A 25,332-nucleotide genomic window follows, 5' to 3' on the forward strand; every position below is an offset into this window, starting at 1 on the left:
TTGGTCTCTATGGCTAATTTCCCTGTTCATGATAACTGTACTGAGTCTAAATTTCTATCTAACTCACCTGTTCACTTGATTGACAGGTAGGTGCTATTACAGATGGCTTGTTTGAGCAGCTGACCTTCATTCAGCCTGCCTCAGGACCACTGATGATCCACGTCTTTGCTCATTTTTAGATTAGCCGGAAGGTGGAAGAGTCAGGAGAGCCAACATGGCAGCTCTTCAGAAACCTGTGGATGACATCACTCATTGGATGTCCATTCTTCATACAGTCAGTGGTATGAACGTATAACCATGTTTCTTATTTATGCTTCAAAAATCCATTGGATCAAACGCACACAGCTCAGTATTTAAAATGAATTTAATATCTCAAAGGTTGACTTAACTTTTCCTAGAGACTTTACATGTACATTATGTACAGATTTGAACATTTACAGTGATGTACTAAAATATTTCATGGAGACATGGTTGTTTAATAATAAAAAAACAGAACAAAAAAACAAATTTAAATGTAAACCCATCCACTGAATCGTGTCAAGTGCTATTCAAAAGTTACACAAAATCCTTTTTAAAGACTTTATTTTCTAAAAAAGTTTAGTTCTTGAGAAAAACAGAAACCTATCAAACCGTTAACCTGTCGAGTCTGAAAGTTTTAAGACAAGTTCTGATAGCAAAATTTTTTATATAACTTTACGAGATAAGAACAAAAGACCTTTTTCACAGCAGACATTTTGACATGACACAGTAGGGTCGGTATTAGTTAGGATCATTGGTAACGCCTGTGTTTACCTACTAGTTCATGTCAAAATGGCTGCTGTGAAAAAGGTATATGCTTATGAAAATACTACTGACGGACGCCGTAGGTTGCAAACTTTTAACTAAAAAGTCATGAAAAATAAAATATTACGGAAATTATTAAAAGAAAACAACCAGTGTTAATGAGTGTCTGCTTCAGTGGAATCTTTGACAAAGAATGAAAGAACAAACAAAATCAATTTTCAAACATTTGCACAAATCTTTTTGGAAACATGTTTGAGCTTCTTCTAAAGGCACAGGCTGAATGACATGTACATATAGAGCTTTGATGCTCTCGTACAAAACACTGTATGTACTGTATTTAGTCTCAATCTTGTGGTCCGAAGCTCATGTCTGAAGATTTACTGACACTGGCTTCATGGGAATTTTGAAATTTACGGTACAGTACTGTACTTAAGGTTCCTGGTTCAAACCTCAGCTGGGGCCTTTTTGTCGCCACGTGTCTGTGTGGGTTCTCTCCGGGTATTTCGACTTTCTCCCACAGTCCAAAGACATGCTTAATAGATTAACTAGTGACTCTAAATTGCCCGTGATTGGTTATTTGTCTCTGTGTCCTGTGAATTGGCGACTGTGTACAATGGTGTACCCTGCCTCTCGCCCTAAGTCAGCTGGGATAGGACCTATCGACCCTGATAGGGTTACAGAAAAATCATTTTAATTAAGTCTCTTGACACCTCTATCCTTAGATATTTATGCAAATTTAAATTTCCTGGACTTTGTTTGTTCTTTATTTCTCGCGTGATTCATCACTGAATCTCGTTTTTTAATCGTATGGAGTTCAGCTAATGACAGATGGTTATATTGTTTAACAGTTACTAAATCGACTAAATTGACTGTGGTGTAAACATATTTCTTTGCTGCATGCAGAGCTAAAACGCTTCCTTTCACAAAGCACCAATAATACTAAAGAGTGATGAGAGACAAACGTGTCTTAATATAACCCACTTAACTAGAAGCTGTTAGTAGAATTAGCAGAACATTTTAGTGTTGAAAAAATAAGCTTTATACACTGTACACTGTATAGTGTATGTGTGAATACATTCATGTATTCGTATTTACTGTATCAGTGCAAATAACTTTTTAAACTTTTCCTCTACACATTTCCTCATGGTATCATTATATGGAAAACAAAACGTTCAGTACCTTTGATCAGAAACAGGGCACTGACACATATAATAAAATATAAAAGAAATACCCACACAAACACAAGCTACCATCCTACAGTTTGGCAACAAATCAACAGACCTTTGCCTCTCAACAATAAAGAGCTCGATTGATTATCAATTTCAATATGGTATGATACCGTACAGTGGTGCAATACTGCACATAAATGTATGAAACACTTTCTGATACAAAAATATTACTCTATAATGCAATAAACTTTGCATTGGAACAAAAAATAATCTATAAACACCAAAAAGATAATCATGGTACAATACACAAACAATCAATATAAAGAAATAAATAACTTATAAACAGGTGCAAACAACAACAAAAACATTTTTGCAATATTGCCTTCACAGGACAAGATTTCCATTTTTTTTATACATTCTGGCTTAGCAGCACAGCTTCCCTTTACATCAGCTTTACAGAAACAGACGCCATCCTCGTGTCTGTTTAGTCGTCTGCACACAGTCGTCTGCTGCCTCCGTGTGGACAGTAGTTTCACCACTTGTGCATGTCACACAGTCTTTTCTTTTTCCCCCACCCCCCCTCTGGCCTAACTGATCTTTTGCAGCAGTTTCTCTTCTATCAGTTCAAACTGTACGCTGACGGACATCTCTGCAATGAACTGGTCGCACCCTTCCTTGGTCACCTGTTTGCAGTATCGCAGGTCGATGTGACATATGCTTCCACAGCGCTTGAAATAGGTCAGCGACTGGTCCGTGACCCTGTTACAGACTGCAGGGAGAAACGGGGTTAGAACAAATGATGCCTAACAGGTCACCTGTGCTGACATAAATTGTGCCACACATGGTTTGATCAACACTTTAGGAGATTCTAAAAGGCCTCATTATGATGAGCAGAGTTTTCCCAACAGGGAGCCAAAATGCATTCAGCTGTTTTCTCATAATGGCTCATTGATTCACTGCTTCTAACATTTAATGGTATTCCAGAGAGACACCGAGTACAAGATTACGATAGGATAAGCATTTGTGCACTTTGCAATAAATGGCATGGAATGATAGAAATTCTATAAACATTGATTTTACAATTTTTAAAATCATTTCACGCCTCTTGATAGAAGAGGAAAATAGCATCACAATAGCCAATAGCCTCTCTCAGCCTCTTTAACCCAAAGTGCACATTGTTGTATTAGACTGCAATAATTTTACATGGTCGTTCAGTGGTTAGGACCGACTCACAGCAAGAAAGTTTGAACCTCGGCTGGAGCTTTTCTGTGTAGAGTTTGCATGTTCTCCCCGTGTCTGTGTGGTTCTCTCTGACTTCCTCCCACAAACAAACAAGACTTTAAAATTGCCCGTAGGTGCGAGTGTGAATGATTGTTTGTCTCTGTGTGTCAGCTTTGTGATGAACTTGTCCAGGGTGTACCCCGCCTGTCGCCCTAAGTAGGCTGGGATAGGCTCCAGCCGCCCGAGACCCTGATGAGGATAAGTATGCCACAGAAACTGCAGGTGTTTAGATTTATTTCTTACACTGCCTTCAAGACAACAACACTTTGGATTCAAAATCAAGACTGTGCTGCACATCTGTAAACTTAAACCAGTCACTTCACTTCATGTCTTTAACCACGTATTTATATTCATACATAAACTCATTGGATGTATAACCCACTGTGGACAGATATAACAATTCGATACATCTGATAAATTCAGCCTTTAGGGGGAGCAAGTCAAATGCAGGCAGACTTACAGCCAACAAAGACAGGCTCCTACCTGACAGGTTGATGTCAGTGAGCGAGTCTCTGGTGGTCGTCCCTGCAGCAGTCAGGATGTTGACAGACTGGTCGGTGACGTGGTTGCAGTAGCTGAGGTCCAGCTTGGACAGCGAAGGCATGTAGCGTATGATGAGGCGCAGAGACGTGTCGGTGATATCCAAGCCTGCCAGACGCAGGTCCTCCACGTTACGCAGCTTACTCCTGTTGTCTAACTGACCTATAAAAAAAAGGGTGAAGGAGATTAACAGAGGCATGGAGAAAAACCTTGAGAACATATAGAGTAAATGTGTGAATTAGCCTTGTGCAAGAATACAGAGAGAAAATCATAGTAAAGGTGTTGTCTTGCAGTTTATTTCACTACATGTGAATTTTAAGGAGCATTAAGTTTTTCTGTGCATCTAAAGCCTGATACAGCTTATTCCTTATTCAAAAACACATTACCTGCTGCACTGTTTATTATGATAAACATGAGCACTGTTGTTTATGTTTATAATCTCACATACACTGTTCTGCTGCTGAAAATAATTACTTGAGAAAAAAACTGTGTGCTTTAATCTGACAAATGTACTCCTGTTTAAGTAACTTTTGCTAAAAAAAAAATAACAATTTCCAGCTGTTTAAATAAATAAAACTATATTTGAGACCCATTTTTAACCCTAACCCCATGTCCTTTTATGAAAGCACTGGGTTTGGGACTGAGTTGTTAAGTATTAAGAGACTAATGCGTAACCAGGTGTGAGTATATACTTATTAGAGAGAAGTCCTGGCTACACATGGGTCTGACTACACAGAAACTGTTTTGGTCTTTGAATTGGATTTATTACTAATAAGAACATCACATATCACCAGCTTTATTCTTTAAGTTTATGTTCTCATCAGCTGACAAACCGACAGCTGAGGATCGATATCTTTTCGCTGTCGAACAATCCATTAACTTTAAGATTTGAAAACAATTAAGGTGAAGAACCACAAAGCATTAATGCATACTCCACTCATTCATTTCCTATTACTCCATGCTCACTTATTGTGAGCATGGAGTACCCACGCACCCAGTGTGTGTGCATGTGTGAATGGCAGGTTGGTACCTGGCCTGTTATCTGTAGGAGGCGACAGCAGGTCCCTCATCTGTGCATCTTTTAGTCCCTCAACCCACTGAACGTCCAGAGTTCGCAGAAGAGGACAGCTGGAGGTGCAAAGAGCGGAGACAGCCACCCAGGAGCATCCTGACAGCAGGAGCACACGCAGACCTGCAGGAGAGAGCAAGGACATCGAGAACCTCGTGTTTTAAATGAAGCTACAAAACTATTCATCTTCTGTAAATCTCCTCTGCGCCGCCACGATCAGCAACGCGGCGAGCTAAATATACTGCAGACTCACATTCGGTCTGTTGAGGAAATGTGCCCTATTTTTTCAGTTGTTCTGTCTCCAGAGTTTTAGTTAATCTGAGGTCACAAAATAAACCAACACAGAAGCAATCAGTATTCTTATCTAATTAGCCGAATGATCCAGCAAAGACATTTATAAGAAGAAAGCAGCTAAAGTAAACCATCTAAATTCAGGAGTCTCTGGGGATACAATTATCCAGATGGAGTAGCCATATGGGAACATATGGGGATTCAAACTTAGTAAAAACTGCACATGCTACACTTTACGCACTTCTTCATCAATACTTGTAACTGTGATCTACAACAGTACATGCAGTTTTGAAGGCTGTAACTTCAACATTTCCCTTTAAATTACATAATATGGCTACATGTGTTTGGTTAAATTGCTGCATTTCACTGCAAGGTGAAATGCTTTTTAGTGACAGATGATATTGGAATAACTTTGCAGTGCAGAGTTTGTGTATTTACCTGGCAGTCTGTTGATGAGCCAGCTGAGCTGCTTCTTGGAGATGTTGGTCCAGCTGAGGTCCAGAGCTGCCGGCTGCCTCCGGATGATACCGCTCAGCATGAGAGGTGTGATGGACTTGCAGCGGTTCAGATTGATGTGCTTCCAAAGCCTCTTGTCACAGCACCTGGGGAGAGAGATGTGCTTCCAAAGCCTCTTGTCACAGCACCTGGGGAGAGAGAGACACACACACACACGCACACACACAGCGGATATTTACAGATGGCTGCTGCATGATGATGAAGTGTGCGAAGATTTTTCAACTCCATGGTACATCTTGTACTCACCATCTGTTCCAGGTCCTGCACACGCGCATGCAAACGCAAAGATCTCTGTGAGTGAGGTGACTGAATACCGCCATCCACATCTCCCTTCGCATCACGTGAGCTTCGCCGTCGTTCAGGAGCAGTCTGTCTGGCGGGGGGCTGATGGGAGGGGGACGGATCACGTGGCGTTCCATTTGGATACATTTTGGTGGTGACCTGCAGGGGAGTGGACGAGGACATATAGACGTGATTTGGGTGCTTCTGTTCCAGCTGAGTGGCGAGAAACCACGCGGCATCTCGTTCACCTCGCGCCCTCTGTGTCGCAGCCAGTCACCCAAGTCGCTGCTGCCGTTATTGAGAGCCCACCTCGGCTTTTGGTCGTGTTCTTCGTTCTCAGGCTCGGATTTTATAGGCCTGTGGTTTTGATTGGCCAGACTGTCCTCTGTTTTCAGTGGCCGTCTGTTTTGATTGGTCAGACCTTCCTCCATTTTAAGGGCCCTGCGGCTCTGATTAGTGGTCGAGTCCTCTGTTTTTAGTGGTTTACGGTTCTGATTGGTCACAGAGTCCTCGTTCTTCAGTGGCCGTCGGTTGTGATTGGCTGGGCTGTCCTCGGTCTTCACTGATCCGTGGTTCTGGTTGGACAGGCAGTCTTCTGTCTTGGGAATCTCCTGGTTGAACTCTTTGCTCAGCTCTTTGTTGGGGAGGCGTCGGCGCTGATGACGAGCCTTTAGCAAAACAGAGCTCCTCTCCTGAGCGTCTCCTGATTCGCTGCTTGGTCCAGCTCTGGGAGAGTTGGAGGAGGATTGGTCACTTTCTCTGACAGCTGGCGTTCTTAGCAGTGGACTTAACAAGACCTTGGCTTTGTCCTCTGCACTGCTGTCTCTCTCCTTTTTCACCGTCTCCTCCTCCTCTTCCTCCTCGTCTTCTTCTTGGTCCTCGTCATCGTACTCGTTCTTCTCCTTTACGTGAATCCTGTCCAAGGAAAATCCATCATCGTCATGATCCTCCTGGTCGTCGTCTTCATCACCGTGATCATTCTCGATCTTTATTTGCCGCAACAGCTTCGGAGCCAAGGGATCCTCCAGCTTAGAAAGCTTCTTCTAAGAAAGAATAAAAGGAATATAATCATCATTTCAAGTTTAAGAAACTCTAGTGAGATTATTTTGTCAAATTAATCATTTATTTAGACAAATTTCTTTTCCTTAAGGCAGCCAAAGCTAAAACACTAACTTAAAGCTGAAGAAGAAGCCAAGATTGTGATTCATTTTCACGTCTTGGCAATAAACCCAAATAAAAATCTTAGTTTTGACTCAATCAGCTATTCCTGGTGTACAAATCTGAAACCTTTCCAATTAGTCATAGTCTCACAGGCACACTGTTTGTCATAACAGACACTATCTACAAATAGATGGAGGTTTTACCTTCTTTTTCACAATTACAGGTTCATCATTGGTGTCAAAAAGTTTCCTTTTTTTCCTCAGTGGGTTGTCCTCAAGTCTCGGTCGGGGCGTACCATCCAGAGACAGCAAGGGGGGACGTTTCTTTGGAGGCTCTTCTTCTTTCCTCTTTGGGCATTCTTCCCGCTCTGCCTTTCTCTTCACAGCAGATGTCGTAGTCAAAGCGGTAACAGTTGCTGTAGCCACCATCGGCGGGTCAGGCTCCTCTTTTGAATCACGGTTCACCCGTGGTTCTTTCAGTAGCGAGCCAGGAAGGTTTGATGCATATTTAAACCCTGGCCCCCTTTTTTGCTTTGAGGCCAAAAAGTTAGAAAAAAAGGAGAGCACAACGTTATTTCTCTGGTTCTGACATTTTGAGACACAATCTACTGATTCATTATTTTATGATTCAGAAACGCACACAATGAAGTCCATACAGATACTTACTTTCCCTGTTTTCCCAGCATGGTTGCATTTTGGACACTCCCAGCAGTTTGGCAATTCATCATTGACTACTCCGTTTGAGTCTTTCACCTGAACAAAAGGAGCACATAGAGGAACAGAGTTACTAAGGCACTTTGCACTTGTTCTTCAGACACATTTCTTGTGCTGTTATCCAAAGCAACTTGTAAAAAAGGAAATAATGAAGGTACAGTGCAACAAGGACATGTTAGTGCAGCAATAAATACTACTAGCATAGAATCAGGTGATAGTTCTAGAGGGGGTAGATTTAGCATGTCCAGTTGTTGGTAGTGTTGGAGAGGAGGTCCTCTCCTCTTCAGGAAATTTTTGAAGGTAGAGAGGGACGCCCCTGATCTGGTAGGAACTGTTCCACCAAACAGATGAGAAAAATTTGGATTGTCCTGAACGTACTTATGTTGTAAATTGTGGAGGCAACGTGATCATTTGTTTATCGATCATGAGTTAGGGAGTCAATTTTTTTTCATGGTGTATAGTAGGTTTGGTTGGGAGGACCAGCAAAGTAGTTTTTGATAGGTCCAGCTTGAGGTGGTGGCGTGTCTTCATATGTTTGAGACACATTCAGAGATCTGTGCAGAGACCGAGGTGTCGCCAGGTGAAAATGACAGATAGGGCTGTGTGTCATCTGCATAGCAGTGATATTTGAAGCCATGCGAGGGGATAACCGGACACAGAGAGGTGGTGTAAATACCGAAGAGAACAGAGGATCACACAAACTAAAGGAGGAGACTTGTTAACAGAGATTGACTGATGTATGTATTCTCGTTTCTTTTCAGATTTGTGTACATGAGAGAGATAAAAAGTGTTGTGTTTAATGAAGGGTTACTTCTGCTATTCAACAATAAACACGTTTGGAACAATTCATCTGTTAATTTGGCTAAGATCTAAGGGGAGAAAAGAAAAGAGAGCGCTCGGGACAGCTTCTAAGCTGCTCCCAGCAGCAGAATCAGCCTCTTGGAAAGCACCACGGCACTCAGTCCTGACATTTATACTATAAATGCTACTATAATGCATAAAGTTAGCGGTCTGTGGGTCAGATCGTTGACTAATGGATAATTTTGTGGGTCGGGCAGTGCAGATTGACTCTCTAACAGGTTGGGTGGGTGCAAGTCTTGAAAAACCACGACCTGTGCATCACTAAACCTCCATTTTCTCTTACTTATTTGGAGAAGAGATCACATCAGAACATTTCAGTCCTTTCTCATCTTGCCACAAAAAACATTTCATCATAGTTTTCATCATCAAAGATTGATTTTTAGCTCGTCATCATCCCGTCTTGTCACGGGAAAAGAGTTGTTAATGAACATTTTTCATCATAGTTCTTGTTAACAAAATGAAAACACTGCTCTGAACGGTGTTTATGAGCTCTCTTTTACTTGCATTGTGTGTCTGCAGATTCAGTGCCAGGTGCAGTTTAAGCTGACTGCAAAATGAGCTGCTGTCTTAGTAAAACACACTGAATACACACAGATTGCAGCTGCAAACTAAACGAAAACCGCCTGTATTTTATTACTAAATCTAAATCAGTAAAAGGAAACAAACAAGAGGTCAATCACTCTACTCCGGTTTATCGTGACAATATGCAATACCTACTGATAGAGTATTTTACCTTAAGACAGTTAGGATGAACAATCTCATTGCAGATGGAGCACTCCATGAGCATTAGGTTAAACTTCTCTTCCTCATCCTCCACTGTGTCCTCTTTCCCTGCCTCTCCACAGATGAGACACACTGCTGTGTGAGGCAGGACAGGCTGGAGGAAAAAAAAAATACAGACGCTTGATGATGAGGCTGCTGTGTCAAATCGATATCCTCACTGGGAACAATCCCTCACGGTCACTAACTAGCTAACCCACAGTTCTGTCATTCACAACAGGTTCAATTACAATGCTACACTCAAATTAGTGAGTTAGCTATCTGCGATGTTTTGTGTACACGATAACAAATATACACAGACTTTTATGAATTTAGCTGCCGTGGTTTGTAATCGCCTACTCACATGACTCAACTAAGAAACCAGAAAACAAAAACTCCAAGCTGAGTGATGTAATACTAATGTGTGTGGAGCTCCAGCAAGTAAAAAGCCATCGTTTAAGTCGAGCCTCTTATTTTATATCAATGTGAGAGCCAGTTTATACAGCAGAATGCTTTAAAATCACTGAAATGGTTGTATTTCACAGTCTGCAACTGAGCATTTTATCCTATCAATTATTGATTATCTGCACTTATATTATTATATTCTGAATCAACCTTTAATTTGTTAGTTGCATTAGCGCTTACAAATGGGCCAGTGTGGCCCAGCAGACGGTAATGAACTGTAGCATATACTTAGCTGAAGATGTATTAGGGGTAAGTGAACAGCAAGAGTAGGTTACGCATATTGGCATATCTTAAAAGTGGGACACAGCTGCTAAAGAGCTTAAGACCGCAAGTGTGGGATATTGGGACAGACGCCAAATCTCTCTCACTCTCTTGTTTATAGTGGTCAATCATTGAAACTGACTTGTTCTTATTGTCTAAATACAGTATGATGCAGTCAAACAATCAAACTCGCTATCTGCCTCTCTGTCCATGGTGCTGAAACATTCGAACACAGCCTTTGTCTCTCTCTTTATCCCCCTCTGTGTGTCTGCTGCTACAGCTGCTGTTACTTTCCACCTGGAAACAACCAACAACAATCAGCCAGTGCTGCCCCGGCAACCATGTTGAACACCCTAGCAACAACCTCACAACCGCATGGACACGGCCAAAATCAAAAATGAAAATCAAAGCCATTATACAATCATTAAAGGAACAGTTTGAGAGAGAAAAGAAATGGATGCCATGCTCATGTCTGTACGGTAAGTATGAAGCTAGAGCCAGTAAGCAGTTAGCTTAGCTTAGCATAAATACTGGAAGACTGGGAAAAGAGCTAGCCTGGCTCCACCTACCAACACCTTTACAACTCACTGACTAATGAGTCTCATCTTGTTTAATCCGCACAAAAATCTAAATATAAAAACGATAACGACGGATTACATGCTGGATTTCTTGGCTGGGTGCAGTGACTTCCTAAAGTCTTGTTGGTTGCCTGGCAACCTCACAGTGACGACAAGAGAACACGAAATCACTACACGATGTCACGTGTTAATTGGTGAGCAGGTTTTTCAGCTGTTTCGCCCTGTTTTCAGTCTTTGTGCTAAGCTAAGCTGACCTCCTTCTGGCTGTAGCTTCATATTTAGCATACAGACATGAAAATGGTTTTGATCTTTTAATTTAAGTCTCTGTAAAGAAGCAAATATTTCAAAATGTCAGATAATAACATTATTTGAACTCACTGCAATGCACTGCCTCATGATGCAGGACTGCTTCATACGACCCGGCCCACCAAACTTCTTCATGTCTTTACAGAAGTGGCACTCTCCACACTCCGTCCGCAGGCATGCCTCGCACTTCCGACAGCGAGTCCTTCTCCTCCTGGCACCAGATGTTCCCCGACTGGCTGACAGCTTGACTGCTGAGGCAGGAGAAGCTGCCATCTTAGGTTTCGGCCGGTTGGGAGGCCGGGGCTGAAGGGATGAAGAGGATACAGTGTCAAGTAGCTAAAATGAAAAGCCAAATATTTCACAAACAGACATCTTAAGGGCTTGAATGCAGAAGAAATGTACATATACATATTTATATACATAGTAAAGTAGTGGAATATGTGCATTTATTTAGTAATTCTGTAGCAAAATTATAGTATGTACTGTGTCAAAGGCAGCAAGCTGGCATTATTAGCTTTAACAAAGAAGATTTTTGAGCCTACAGAGACAGAAAATCATTGTCACTAAATACTAAATCGTCAGTGAGCTATTATTTATTTTTAATTCCACAACTCAGTGATTATTTTTGCCAAAAGGAAGGTGTTACGCTCTGAAGAGCACCTCAGTCTAATTGCATTTAATATGGTGCTATGGCACAATAATAAGCACTTCACAGTCATGTTATGTAATAAGAAAAAAATTCAAAACATCCTATAAAATTCAACAGAGGGGACAGTGTTATGGTGGATGTGGGCGGCACTGCCTAATCCTTTCTTTGCTCTTTGTAACTCTGGGTCAAAACACACACACACACACATGCTACAAAAGGGAAACAGCGCCTGCATCCAAATGCACAGACATATCATACATATCCACAAACCTGATCAGAACACAACGTGTATAAACGCTCTTTTTCATGGCTGTTGAAGCACAGTATCCAAGAGACAACAAACACATGAAGACTGTCCCTGGAGGCATCTTCCAAATTTAGCACTTCACTTGCTCACATGTTTCTACTTCAAAGAGAAACTGTACTTATGGCTGCATTTCACACATGGATCACTAAGACCCATTATTCTGTGTTTAAGGGGGGGGGGGGTTGCACAGACTGATTTATAACAGTACACAATAAATGTGCTCTATTTAATGAAAACTGGGTAATGGAGATGAGATGCCTTTGATCCTCCATCATTATTGTTCTTGTGTTAGATATTTCTGCTCCTTCTCCAGCTCAGAAGGCACAACCACAACAATGTATAGTCAGCTTGGAAAAACCACATGTCAAAATACTGCCATCCGTGGCATGTGAGGAAATATGTGGCAATGTGTGAGATGAAATACACAAGCACAGGGAGTGCAAAAGACTGCAGCTCTTGGAAATGAAGATCGGATTTCTTTAGTTACATCGGCAGTGCAGATTTTTCCTAGCGTCAGCATAGCAACAGCCACGTCCCATTCCCTAACAGAACAGTCTATGACACACAGACTTGTAACCAATAAGAACTGTAATGAGACTCTCTAACAGAAAGAGAAAGCAGGCTCAATCTTAGGCATATTACAATAATTTATTCAAACAAATGCGATGAAACAGACTTACATAGGCAGTCAGATATGTGGTTACCAGACAGGATTAGGAGTAAGATACTGGGAAGAGAAAGAGGGAGGAGGAAGGGGGGGGTCTGCAATCTGTACTGGACTGTTCTGGGGGTATTCATGGGGATTAGAGACAGGAGGTCTGTTCTAGAAGAAATGAGACCAATAACCCAGAAAAAGACACAGTGATGTGATCTGTAACCCAGCGTTTACCAGCTCCTACAAGCATGGTCAGACTTCTGATCGATCTGCCCATGTCAGATCACATTAAATAACAGGTAGCGACTTCATTACTGATTACATCTGTTGCTTGAACTACAAGTATGGACAGCAAATGAAGAGATACTTCAGAAAGCTGTCCATATTGTCCCCTAAATCCCCTTTAAACCCCCCTCTCTGACTGCTAAGTGAGCGATCTGTAAAGCAGATATCCCTCTGATGCTCAGAATTAAATAACAGGACAGGTTGACAACAACACCACAGAAGAAAAGGCTGCCTCTCTGTCTCAGTAGCTACCCTTTGCCTCAGGCACAAGTGTTTTCATGCGACGATATCTAATAAATCTTGACCAGAAAATATGTCACAGGTAGCAGTTTAAGTAGCTGTTGCATTCACACCTCTTTGCATACTGTACATGTGCCCTCTTTGTAACTAGTCATTTCTTGGCTCTTCACAGCTCATTCAGCTGGGAAACATTATGAGGAGCAGATTCATTGACACGGCTTTGGGGCCTCTTGAGCTGCTGTGAAGAACGGTGGAAATCAATTACTGTGGATATACTTAACATCACCTTAAACACACATTGAAGACAGTGCATAGAGCACAGGCTGCAGGAACAACAGGGCGTATTGTTTTTAGCATAATCAGATAGATGGTTGCAACAGCAATACACACAACATACTGACATAAACCCATTTATTTATATGATGTTTCTCAAATTATCATTAGGATACACACTTTAGGGATATATGTGGAAAGAAATGACTAACTGAGTTTCTGGGGGATTATTTTCCTGTTAAGCTTTTGAGGTGGCATATGTTGTGAAGCTACAAACCTGTGATAGCTCCAGCACACAGATTATAGTGTTTATTAATATTTTACATATGACAAAAGAATAATGGAGCAAGTGTTAAGACACCAACTCTGGAGTGAGTAGTTACTCAGACGCTGAGGAGAGTTTGCAGAGCATGCTTTGGAGATGTTGCATGTGTGCTGTACAAGCAGGCATTCCTGCAGTTGAATAAAGTTGCTCAGACTGATGTTTCTGACTTCATTTAAAACTTACTACTTAAAGATGTTGCACACTGATGTTCAAATGGCTGAACGGTGACATAAAAAACAGCTGTTATAAATGATATGCTATTTTTCAAGAGAGAAAAATGGTCTGCAGTCAGTGTTTGTCAAATCCAAACGCGGCCTCCGAATTAATACAAGGGGGGTGTGGTTCAGAGTTAAGTAAGAAGAAATATTTAAATTAACACAACACCTTTCTTGCTGGGTAAGCGAGTCTCATCTTTAGCTGTGTGTAATGAACAATATCAGAAATGTCTTTCACCGTGACTCCTTTCTCGTTAACGCACAGCTGCACCATAACTATTTACTGTCACACATATTGTAAAATGTGTATCTGATGTTTTTACAATCAAGCCATTAAAGATTCATCTTCTGCATCTACGTGAATTCCCATTCCTCTGCCTCTCTGCTTTGAAACAACCAATAGCAGCCCTGAGGCTCTGAGCTATATAAACACAGCCTTCTCCTACCTGACGAAAACACACACACACACACACACACACACACACACACACACACACACACACACACCAAGCAGAAAAAAAACCAAAGGGCAAAAAATCAAACGCCAAGCACAGAAGGTGGACTGAATCAATGCATTTCTCTCCAGGTAGCTCCATTTCCTCGCTGCCCTGTGATGCTGCACACAGCTCTGTCTGGCACAAGCATTCCTCTGGTGGCCTTACTATGCATGCATGCATGCCTGCCCGCCTGCCTGCCTGCCTGCCTGCTTGCAGGGGTTCGGTGTACCAACCTGCTCAGAGTCTGAGTCGTAGTCCTCATCATCAGCGCTCAGCGACATGGCCATGGCTGTTTTGTTTTTTTTCACACACCGTCCAGCTCACAGCAAACTGACATGGCTGCAGTCTCCTCCTCCTTCTACTCCTGCTACTGCTGTCTGGCCTACAGCCCTCCCCTCCTATTCCAAAGCTCCACAATACCACAAGCAGATGTAGGAAACACAGACGAGCCTGCCTCATTAATATGGATCTACTCCCCGAAGATGGAGGAGGGGTGTTGGGAAGCGCGGGGCCAATGGGAGGCCGCTGTGCATCAGAATATTTACCGGGGGGAGTGTGCCTTTATCCAATGAGGAGAGATAATGCAGAAGAGGTGTTGTCATATTCATGATGCGTATCACAGGGAGAGAAGAGCAGGCAGCGCACAGCCAATAGAGCCAGATGGCATCTCATTACAAAAGGCAAACACAAAGAGGCCCCACAACCAGCAGCTGGCCTTTTAGAGGGACGGGTGGGGGTGATCCAGAGGGTCCATGAAACCAATAGAAATCACTTCCATACATCCATATATATAACACATCCCATCCTCCCACTTCCTCTTAAGGTTTCTCCCGCCTGTTACACACATCATACATTTGTTTGGATAATAAATAACTACGTATGTACAATATATACTGATACAGTTAATGTGGCACATGCAAACACTTTATACTAAGTAAAATTTACATTTTGTCTTTTTGTGAGCACAAACTGACATTATATCATCAATCAATCCTCCACACTTTTAAATTGTAATGCATTGCAAGTGAGAGAGCACTCAAAAAATGAAAAGTGTACATCTGTGTATTGTTTAATTAATACGTATTTTGACCTTTTCATAACAGGCATTAGGGGAAATGGAAGAGGTAATGATTTTTTTTCTTTTTACCTTTAGCCAATTAATGTAAAAGCCTTTACTTTAACCCTCTCAGCACCTCCTGCTCAGCTCCAGTCATGATGAAATCAAACGATAAACGATGCAGCCATTCGAAGCACTTCAAGACCGCAACCGTCTAAAGCAGCTTTTTACGTGTTACGAAATCTCAGTTTCACATAGATATTTTGTAGCAGCATACCGATGCTCAAAAGGCACACGTATGAGTAATACTTTTTTTCAAAGCACAAACACACTGACTCACACATGACTACTACTACATTCCTGTACGTATTCTTTCCACTTGGTATAAAAATGTATACTATTTTGAGCCTGAAGCGCAGCAACAAACATGCAAGGTGTGAAATCTGGTCTGAAAATTGTGTCATACAGTAAACAGTCATGTCATCAACAGTGTGTTTATGTGTGTGTTAGGAAAAGCAAAATACTGAAAACCTTATTATTTACTTCATTAGGCAATACTGCAGCCTGTTAAGTCAAAATTATGCAAATTAGCACATCTACCGCTCTGGGGAAGGAGTGCAATGAGTGCAGGAGTAAACGAGGGATGAGAGACTTAAGAGTAATTGAAATTGATGAGAGGACAAGAGGAGGAAAAAGGTGAGAACAGTACGAAGAGAAAAAGCTCCTCCCCTGAAAGGTGGAAGTGTAAACATTGATGATGATGATAATCAAAAATACAGATCAATGAGAAATAAATTGGGTCAACCTGGCTTCAAATAAAAATGTAAAATTTCAATAAAATGAAATAAAAAGTCTCTGATAGTAATAAAACAGTTCTAATTCAGGATTGACATTTACTCTTCTTTGACAATGAGTCAAATTTATCAAACACAAAATTGTATTTGCGGTTCATTTTTACAGTTTGACCTCAAAGTATTCAAAGTTTCATGTTGGTTTTGAGCTGTCACTAGTCATCAGCAGGCTGTTACTCATTGCAAACAATAACTGCACTTTTGCACTGGATTACAGAGACCATCGTCGTGACATCGTGCAACATCATCACTTGTGCCCACTTGTGTCAACTGTCCATCAACTTAATTTGAAACATATAGGACAATATTTCGTGCAAAAGCATTCGAAAGTCAATCTACAGCTGAAATATTCTTACCTTTATAGTTTTCTTAGGCCAGTACACCACAGGAACTCCACTGATCGCTAACTTTGGGTCATCATCGGCATGTTCTTTCAAGACAGCCTAGACAACCACAGAGAAGAAGTAAATGAGAGCTCTGTCGTGTTAATTAAATGGTCTGCGCGCGTTGTGTGTCGTCTTTTTGTTTCTTACCTTTATGTCTTCCAGCAGCGCCTGTGGGTTCTCTATTCCATCAGGTACGCATTTCTTATTTTCAGGCAGCGACTCCAGCTTCTCGACTAGTGTCCTGAGTCCGCTCAGTTCAAACTCGGTCAAATGCGTCCATTTACTCAGAGACTCTGAGGCCGGAGAGTCAGAGGGGGTTTGGGGAAAATCTAGAGAGGTGGAGCCGGGATTACAGCTGTCCTCAGAATCAACAGATAAAACAGCTCTGAGGTGTTGGCCCCTCCGATTGTCGGGAGAGCAGGGGCCCTCCTGAGCAACTCTCTCTGATTTGTCACCCTGCTCATCCCTGACCTGAGTCTCACACGAGTCCTCGTTCATGTCCTGGCTCCTTGAGTCAGAGGAGGGGCTCTCTGTGTTTGCCTTTGTCTCATTGTCTGGCGGGACAAAATGAGAGAAAAATAGCTATATCAAATTACTTATCATGTCTGTCCATTGTATTTTTCTTTGTTTTGGAAGAGTGCCATGAGCTGAAGAAAAAAATATATCTGCCAAGTGCAAAGAATGACTTGCACGATCAAAGATGAACAACGTATTTGACTTGCAAACACAAGAGGTAATCAAAAAGTGCCACCTATTTGTGTATGTTTATACATCTGTGGGTATGTTCATAACTTAACAAGAGTTAGCTAGACTTTATAACACACACGTTTTTGTGTCTTCCAGCAGAAACAACACTAAAGACGCCTATTTTTCAATTCCACCGTCTGCACATTCCCCTACAAATCTAAAGTTGACAGCTTCATCAGACTATCGTAGTCCTAAAATAACACGTTTTTCCAAAATGTTGCTGCAGAGTCTGTTATAATAGAGCCAAAAAAGTCATTTCTTAATGCATTTAATAGGATATTTAATAACCTGAGAGAACAAGATTTTTAAAAACATCCAGGGATACACAAAGAGATATTACAGAACAGCTGCATTACTTAATCTCACACACCTGTTATTACAGGCTCTTTGCGAATCTCCTGAGACAGGTAGGATCGTTTGGTCAGGCAGTGCAGGTACCTCTCCAGGACGTACCAGCTGATCTCATAGTAGAAAGGGAAACGGAACTTGGAATGAACCTGAAAGCAAAACTAGCATCAGTGAAACCTTGAAAAACTTTCTATGCCACTGTGGTGGCATCTGGTATATTCTATGCAGTCGTCTGCTGGGGAGGGAGAAGCACAGAGAGAGACAGGAAAGGACTCAATAAACTGCTCAAGTGGACCAGCTCTGTCTTGGACTGTCCCCCTAGATTCCATAGAGGAAGCGGGGGAGAGGAGGATGTTAGCAAAGCTGACATCCATCATGAACAACTCCTCTCACCTCCTGCATGAGACTGTGGAGGCCTTGAACAGCTCCATCAGCAACAGACTGCTACTCCCACCATGTAAAAAGCAGTGCTACCACAGGTCCTTCAGTCCAACAGCTGTCAGACTCTTTAACACTTATATATATATTATATATATATATTTTTAGGAGTAATTTCTTATCCACCTTGTGTATACGAGCTGCTGTGACAAGTGAATTTCCCCAGTGTGAGATCATTAAAGTCTATTTTATCTTATTTACACGCACTCTTACTTGAAAAACTCCAGTTTTCTTAATCAAAAGGTGGTTTACACACTTAACTTCTGTAAGGCACAACCTGATTTCTTGCCTATGTACGCACACATTCTGTCTGTGTTTGTGTCGCTGACAGCACCAGCAGAGTAAAGAGATGACAAGCTTAAGAGATTATTACTCATAGCAATATGTTGTGCTCTGTCACTCCAGATTCTGTCCTCTCATGTACACAAACAAACATGCAAGCTTCTGCGGGGAACAATCTCAACAGGCAGGCTTAAGTTCCTTGAGATGTGATTATTATTCTTTTCAGATCAGGCAGCTTTAAGACAGCCATGAAGACGCTGATGTATGACACAAATAAAACAGTAAACAATGATCCATGAAATCCTACAAGAAAGAAGCAGGTCATATTTCATACTTGGGTTTTGTAAGATGGAGTTTGGTGTGTAAAACAAAATACACAATACTAATATCTTTAAAAAATAATAATTTTCTTCCCTAGATAGACCAAATCCAGCGTCTATGCATAAAGTATTTATATTTTCTTCTTTGGAATGAAGATGGTAACATCTTACAACACACAAAAAAGTATTAATTTATAAATATAAGTTTTAGATTTATGTCTTCTTACATTATATTATATTATTATACATTCATATCCCAAATAATTTGCCACTTTTCCTTTTTTTCCATCCCCCTCCATCACATCTCTCATTGTCTTGTCTGTGTCAGGTGAATCTCTCGCCCTCCCCTGGTTCTCCAAGATATTAATTCATCCCAGGCAGAGTTTACTATATTGCAGTGCAGGTCAGAGGTCACACACTGGAGACTCCTACCTTAGTCCTGTTCTCTATCTCATGGATGGTGAGCTGCATAGGAATGTTGAAGCTGTGCAGAATGTTGCCTCCAAACACCAGTGTGTCCTCGGGAGTGTAAACAGCATGGATCCACCCTTAATTTATAAAAAATATATAAAGAGATGAGGGAACATAAAGAGAATCCATGCAAGCTCACATACATACTGTATAATAGTCAGGTAACACTTAGCAGTACTGCTCATTGGAGTGGCAGCTAATCTTTTCCTGCAGGCTACTTGCCATACATGCCAACACACCAGATGGGATGAAGAAGGTGTATCCTTGCTTAAGCTCCACTCTCTGGCATCCATCAGCTCGGTCTCCCAGGAAGATATCACTCTGCTTGCCTGACAGGACCCAGTCCTCATAAAGGGCAAGGTTATGAGGGGTTGGAGGCACAAGCCAAAACACCTGAGGAGAAGCAGAGATTTTTTTATTTGGAGGTTATACTGTCAATACTGACAAGGGTAGGCGAATTATAAACTCTGAAACTGTTTTTAGAAATATCAACAGACATTTCTCCTCGCAATGTTTGATTAAAGAAATACTAATAAATTCAGATTTTTGCCAGAAAAGATAAGATACGTTATAAGAGTATAGATGAACTTACTTTCCGTCCCTTGAATACATGATACCAAACAGAGGTTCCCCCGAAATCGATGTGAAAATCTGTGTAGCAGCCCTTCACACTCATGAGACAATACCTGCAGCAGAAAAGGACTAAAATAACTCAAAAGAATCACATTATAGACAAATAGATAGAGAGGATGACATCCATAAAAAGTCGTAAAAAGGAAAAACATCCAATTAGCAGGCAGCTGTAGCAGCCCAAAACAACAGCTACCAATGGAAAGACACCACAAGAAATCACTCACAAGAGCACTAGAGCATGGAAAATTGTTCACAATAGGACATCTCTCCTCTGGAAATTAATTGGGGAGTGATTAGCACTCCAAGACATAAATGATTCAGTAATTCAGCTACATGGGAGCAGCCCTATTTGTCTGAAAATATCTAACCAACGAGGTGTACACAGAGAAAAAACGCACTAGAGAGGAAATCAATAAACAGTATTATGTTGTGCCTCTGACAGAGAGATGATGTTAAACAAATGGAGAGCTAGTTAGCCACTCGACTGTAGCCTACAGTACAAAAAACAACAAGCAAATATTACAATGCTGAACAGTGTGTGTTCTCCTCCTTATACATCAACACATAGATGTGACTTAGCTTATAAGATGCCCAGATTTTATTAACTACTGATTGGAATGAATTTTCTATTTTAAAACGTCTTCTAAGAGCCAAAAACGTTGTCTTTGCATTGCTTGTTTGGTCCAACCAACAGTCCAAAACTCAAAGATAATTCTGTTTTCAATCACATAAGACAAAGAAAGGCAGAAAATGCTCTGATTGACTACAGTATATTTGGTATTTTTGCTTAAAAAACGAAACAAATGAAGGAGAAAATACGGTGGCCATAAAACATGTGAAAAACACAAAAGGCTCTAGTTTAGTTTTAGTTTTGTCCACTCAGGGCTACTGTAGAAATAAGGCAGCAAGCACCTGCAGCGTCTGTAGATATAAAAGGTTCATTCAAAGGTAACAAAATTCTTATTTTCGGGCAATTGTACACTGATGAAAACACAGTTATGCATAATATATTCTGCAGATACAGTTGCCTAAATCTTTTACACTGGACCGTTAACTGCCACATGATTTTTTGCTAAATTAATACAACAAAACATGTATAAAAAAAAAAAAAAAACATTAAAAAAAAGCAGCAATGACAGGGAAAAATGTACAGGGAACTCTACAAAGATCAACCTGCTCATGGAGAAATTAACAAATACAGATGTTTGATGCTTTTCAGAGCCAAGCACACGTGAACAGGTGAATAAGACACAACATCATATTTCTTAGAGGCAGACACTAATATCGGACTGGTTCCTGCATTAGTCATAATCAGTCAACCACTAACCACTAGTGGAGACTCTTGTTTCAGTATTAGCTTAAATAATAATAGTAATTATTTATTATCGGATATCTGCAAATATTGATATTCATTTATTGCATTATGTGCAACCCCAACCCCACCACCAGGGCTTAATTAACTTTGAGGATTTCCCATCAAATATATTTAAATTAGTGAAGTCAAAAGGGTCAGTAGGCAACTGAGATTAAAAGGAAAGCCACAATTGGTTTTGACTCTTGTGCTGTGTACAAGTGCTGACAGCTGATTGGCTGAGAGGTGTCTGTGCAGTCAGACTACAGCTGTTATAAAACCATCCTCCACCGTGGAAAACTCTGCTGCCTAGCAACAATCAAGAGCACTTACAGGAGATGGATAACACCAACAGTGTGCAGCGCTCTGCAATGATGGAGCGATACATTCAGATGGGAGCAGAAATTGTATTTACTTGCCAAGGAGGCAGCAATTTTCTCCAAGTATTCTGACGTCAAGCTCAAGAGAAATTTTATGAGAACACAAACACAATCAGGTTATGTCATACCTTTGCACTTTAGGGTACTTCATCTCTGAGATTATATTAGTGGCTTCTGTTTGGCTGTGTTTCAGATTAGGAGGCCACATGTTGTCCACCCAGTCCACTTGATCCACCTGTGACCAAAACTGCACTTTTAGCCACCACAGTGTTATTAGTCATCTTGACAGAATCATACAGAGAGTGTTGTGTGAGATTATTACCACTGTGGGCCTCTTGATGAGGTTCTCCAGCTTAGTGTGGCTGAACTCTAAGCTGATAACGTTGAAGAGTTTGTCCCGCTCTTCCTCTGGTGTCTCATAATAACGGACAAACTGAGCCATGCTCATTTCTGTGCCCTTCTGAGTGCTCACGTCCATGACATCCACAGAGCGACGACTGCCTGCAAGCCACAACAAGGACACGAGTTATAGAATTATATCCATCCTTATTTAAAAACAATCTGACATGCTAATGTGAGATTCACAAAGAATGTGGCTTGTTTTCGAGAGCTCATAGCTGATATGTGTAATTCCCCATTTCCCCCACTAGATGGAGCAACTATGCCCCAACATGTTGACTGTATTTCATGCTACACTTGACAAATGTTGTATTTAAATGCATTAGGAAATTGCAGTTGGAAAAATCTGATTTTTTTTTTTTTTTTACATAATAATAAAAGTGCAAGATAATAGATCGAAACATATTTAGTTTTTAAACAAGTACTTGGAAAACCCCAACAGACATGAACATGCATACTACAATCATGTGTCATATATCTAAAAATGTTACATGACAAACAGACAGACAGATGACTACCAGTGACAATAATATCACTGTAACGATAAGATACATTATGTACATAATATGAATATACTGTGGTTGACTTCTTGTCTCCTCCTGCTTGATTATTTTTGATAATACATGACAGTTTTGGTGCTCACTTCTTCTGCTCGGTGCAATATTTTACAGACTTTTATCAACTTTATTCCACAGTGAAAGTGTGTGAGTGTGTGTGTGTGTGTGTGTGTGTGTGTGTGTGTGTGTGTGTGTGTGTGTGTGTGTTTTTACTGACAGAACTGAGCCTTTTGGCTGGTAGTACATGTTGTTGAACTCTCTAACCCAACACGCTGCAGTCTGTCATAGCTGAGGTAATTTTAATCATGTTTCTTTGAAGAAGTCACTCCTTACAAACTGTGCTGTGGATGTAAATATGGCTAATGATGAGACTTTAAACACTTCAGATCATTTTAAGGAGGGTTGCTCCAATCAGTGTGATTCATCTAGCCTCTCACAATTTTGTTTTATTACAGAGATTGGTTATCTGGCATCTCCATGGCATCCATCCATTTTCTGTAACCACTTATCCTCATCAGGGTCACAGTGGGGTTGGCGCCTATCCCAGCTGACTTACACTCTGGACAAATTGCCAGCTCATCACAGAGCACATAAAGCCAAACAACCACTCACACTTGCATCCACACCTAGGCCAGCAATTAACCTATTAACCTGCATTTCCTTGTACCTGGAGAGAACCCACGAAGACACGGGGAGAACATATAAACCCTGCACAGAAAAGCCCCAGCTGAGTTTCAAACCTTCTCGCTGTGAGGTGTCAGTGCTAACCACTGCACCACTGTTCTGCCTTGCTTTTGTTTAACCTCTCTAATTGCTACATTAATAAACATATGCACATATATTTGTGTATGTGTGTGGGTGTGTAGCATTGTACTTACCAACTAAGCCTTTAATTTCACTAACTGAAAACTCCGGATCAGGCATCCTGTGTCAATTAAGAGAGCGTTAATCTATTACATGTGTTGCCAAATGGTTAAAAACATAAACATACAACAACAAATAGAAACTTCTCAGCATCAGGGACAATAGCTCACATCCCCCACATGACCTCTTGATCAAGCAAAAGAGTGTGTTCAGTCAGAGGACAGCTACAAGAAGTCATTGCAGCCCGCTGCACTAACAATTTATAATGTCTAACCTCTGTGCAAGTAGGGGAGACTCATTCGGTGACATGGACATTAATACATAACTTACTGTACAGAGTATGCCTGTTTTTGTGTTGTAATACATGCAGTCAAGAATTTCTCTTCAGGGATCAATAAAGTACTCTATTTATCTATATATATTTAAAAAGTGGGTTCAATTAACACCATTAACACTGTCAAAGATTAATCTTAACGGCTATCTGTAAACAGAAACAGCTGCTCACCTGATCCCTAGTCCATCCTTCTCTTTAAAAATGAGTGGGATCTTCAGAGCTTCCCTTTGCACATATTCATAAGAGAAGTCTGTGAAAGCATTCATATGAGAGACACATTTATTGTGGCTGTTGCCAATAAAAAACAAACCAGATATAATAATAAAACAGCAATTAAAGGGGAAAAATGGATGTACTATGTGTTACTTTACCTTTGCCCTCCAGTAAGTGGACAAACTTTGCGCTGTAGCTGTCACTGACGAGCTTTTCCTCCACACTGAACCCTCTGATGTTCGCAATTTCTTCAACATCTGACAGATCCTCGTTTTCGTCGTACATCCTCCGGCAGATGGAGCGCTGCCATTGAAAACCAGATGATTTACACATGACACTGAACCCTAACATGCGTGTGCACAGTAAACTCTTTATGTACACACAAACAGCCAGAGTGTGACTGATTTATTGAAGGACCTAAACTTTACAACTGGAGTCAGTTGTATTTAAATAATAACAGTGGGTTATAGCATTTTATTGTGTAAAATGTGGCGTCAAGTAGAGGGAGCATTTAACGACACTTGTCCTGGGAACAGACAGCTGCTGGTACGTTATCCCACAGCGTTAAATGTAAAATGTTTACTGATGTTATATGTTGGTTTATCTTTGAACTTAAAGTACGCTTGCTAAACTATTACACGCATAAGTGAAGTTATATAAATCGACGGTGCGAAATGTGTCGTTTTTCCAAAGGTACTCTCTAATTTGAACATCTTTAATGACTTGACAAATGCCCCCCAGCTGCAAGCGTTAGCTTCAGCTAACTAATTAGCTCGCTTGCCAATCTCGCCCTCATAAGCTAACGTTGTAAAGACGGCGGTTGGTACACACCAGCCTGCGTCCGGATTCAGCACACGTTTCCACGGCCTGAGCCATCGTCTCTTTATCAATGTTCTCCGGTCATTCAGTCTCGGGAAAGCATCTCGATGCGGCAGTGGTAGTTAAAAAGACACACTTAGCACGCTTTTTTCCAGGTTCAAAACAAGGGAACCATGTTTTGTGTGTTACGTCATCGCCAGGAACCAAAACATTGTTGGGCAACGTCACGGCAACTGATTTCCAACTGATTATTTTTTTTTTACACACACACACGAAAAACACGTTTTTAATCTCATTGGGAAACAATCATTGTTGTTTGTTTATAATCGAAAATGAAATAAAAACTATTTAAACTACAATTTTAATATAGTTTAACCTGCCATGATAAATAAAACAAGCAT

The 25,332-nt window shown here is 40.9% G+C and overlaps 1 protein-coding gene across 5 annotated transcripts; it reads right to left on the minus strand.

The window, feature by feature from the left end:
- Nucleotides 1–497: 497 nt before the first annotated feature.
- kdm2bb (lysine (K)-specific demethylase 2Bb) lies at nt 498–25,239 on the minus strand. Of its 5 annotated transcripts, none has more exons than XM_027282008.1 (21): nt 24,944–25,239; nt 24,271–24,415; nt 24,071–24,149; nt 23,580–23,626; nt 22,068–22,246; nt 21,874–21,980; nt 19,974–20,067; nt 19,621–19,774; nt 19,343–19,458; nt 17,893–18,019; nt 16,923–17,329; nt 16,746–16,832; nt 11,108–11,338; nt 9,400–9,543; nt 7,758–7,844; nt 7,296–7,622; nt 5,896–6,974; nt 5,572–5,735; nt 4,804–4,965; nt 3,717–3,935; nt 498–2,721 (listed from the first exon to the last, which is right to left on the minus strand). In XM_027282008.1, exons 1-21 carry the CDS (start codon nt 24,986–24,988, stop codon nt 2,540–2,542), a joined length of 4,182 nt encoding a protein of 1,393 aa, XP_027137809.1. In that variant the 5' UTR covers nt 24,989–25,239; the 3' UTR covers nt 498–2,539. The 5 variants fall into 5 exon arrangements, with proteins under 5 accessions (XP_027137809.1, XP_027137808.1, XP_027137807.1 ...); XM_027282007.1 differs by having other exon boundaries at nt 5,896–6,971; nt 7,296–7,631; XM_027282006.1 differs by having other exon boundaries at nt 7,296–7,631.
- Nucleotides 25,240–25,332: the final 93 nt, after the last annotated feature.

This window comes from Larimichthys crocea, chromosome IX (genome assembly GCF_000972845.2).
Source record: "Larimichthys crocea isolate SSNF chromosome IX, L_crocea_2.0, whole genome shotgun sequence".
NCBI lineage: Eukaryota > Metazoa > Chordata > Actinopteri > Sciaenidae > Larimichthys > Larimichthys crocea.

Coding starts and splice junctions, on each gene's coding strand:
- kdm2bb (XM_027282006.1), bottom strand. CDS start 24,988: ATGGCTCAGGCCGTGGAAACGTGTGCTGAATCCGGACGCAGGCTG. Junction 7,845..9,399: donor TTCATCCTAACTGTCTTAAG/GTAAAATACTCT, acceptor CCTTTTGTTCAG/GTGAAAGACTCAAACGGAGT. Junction 7,632..7,757: donor ATGCTGGGAAAACAGGGAAA/GTAAGTATCTGT, acceptor TCTAACTTTTTG/GCCTCAAAGCAAAAAAGGGG.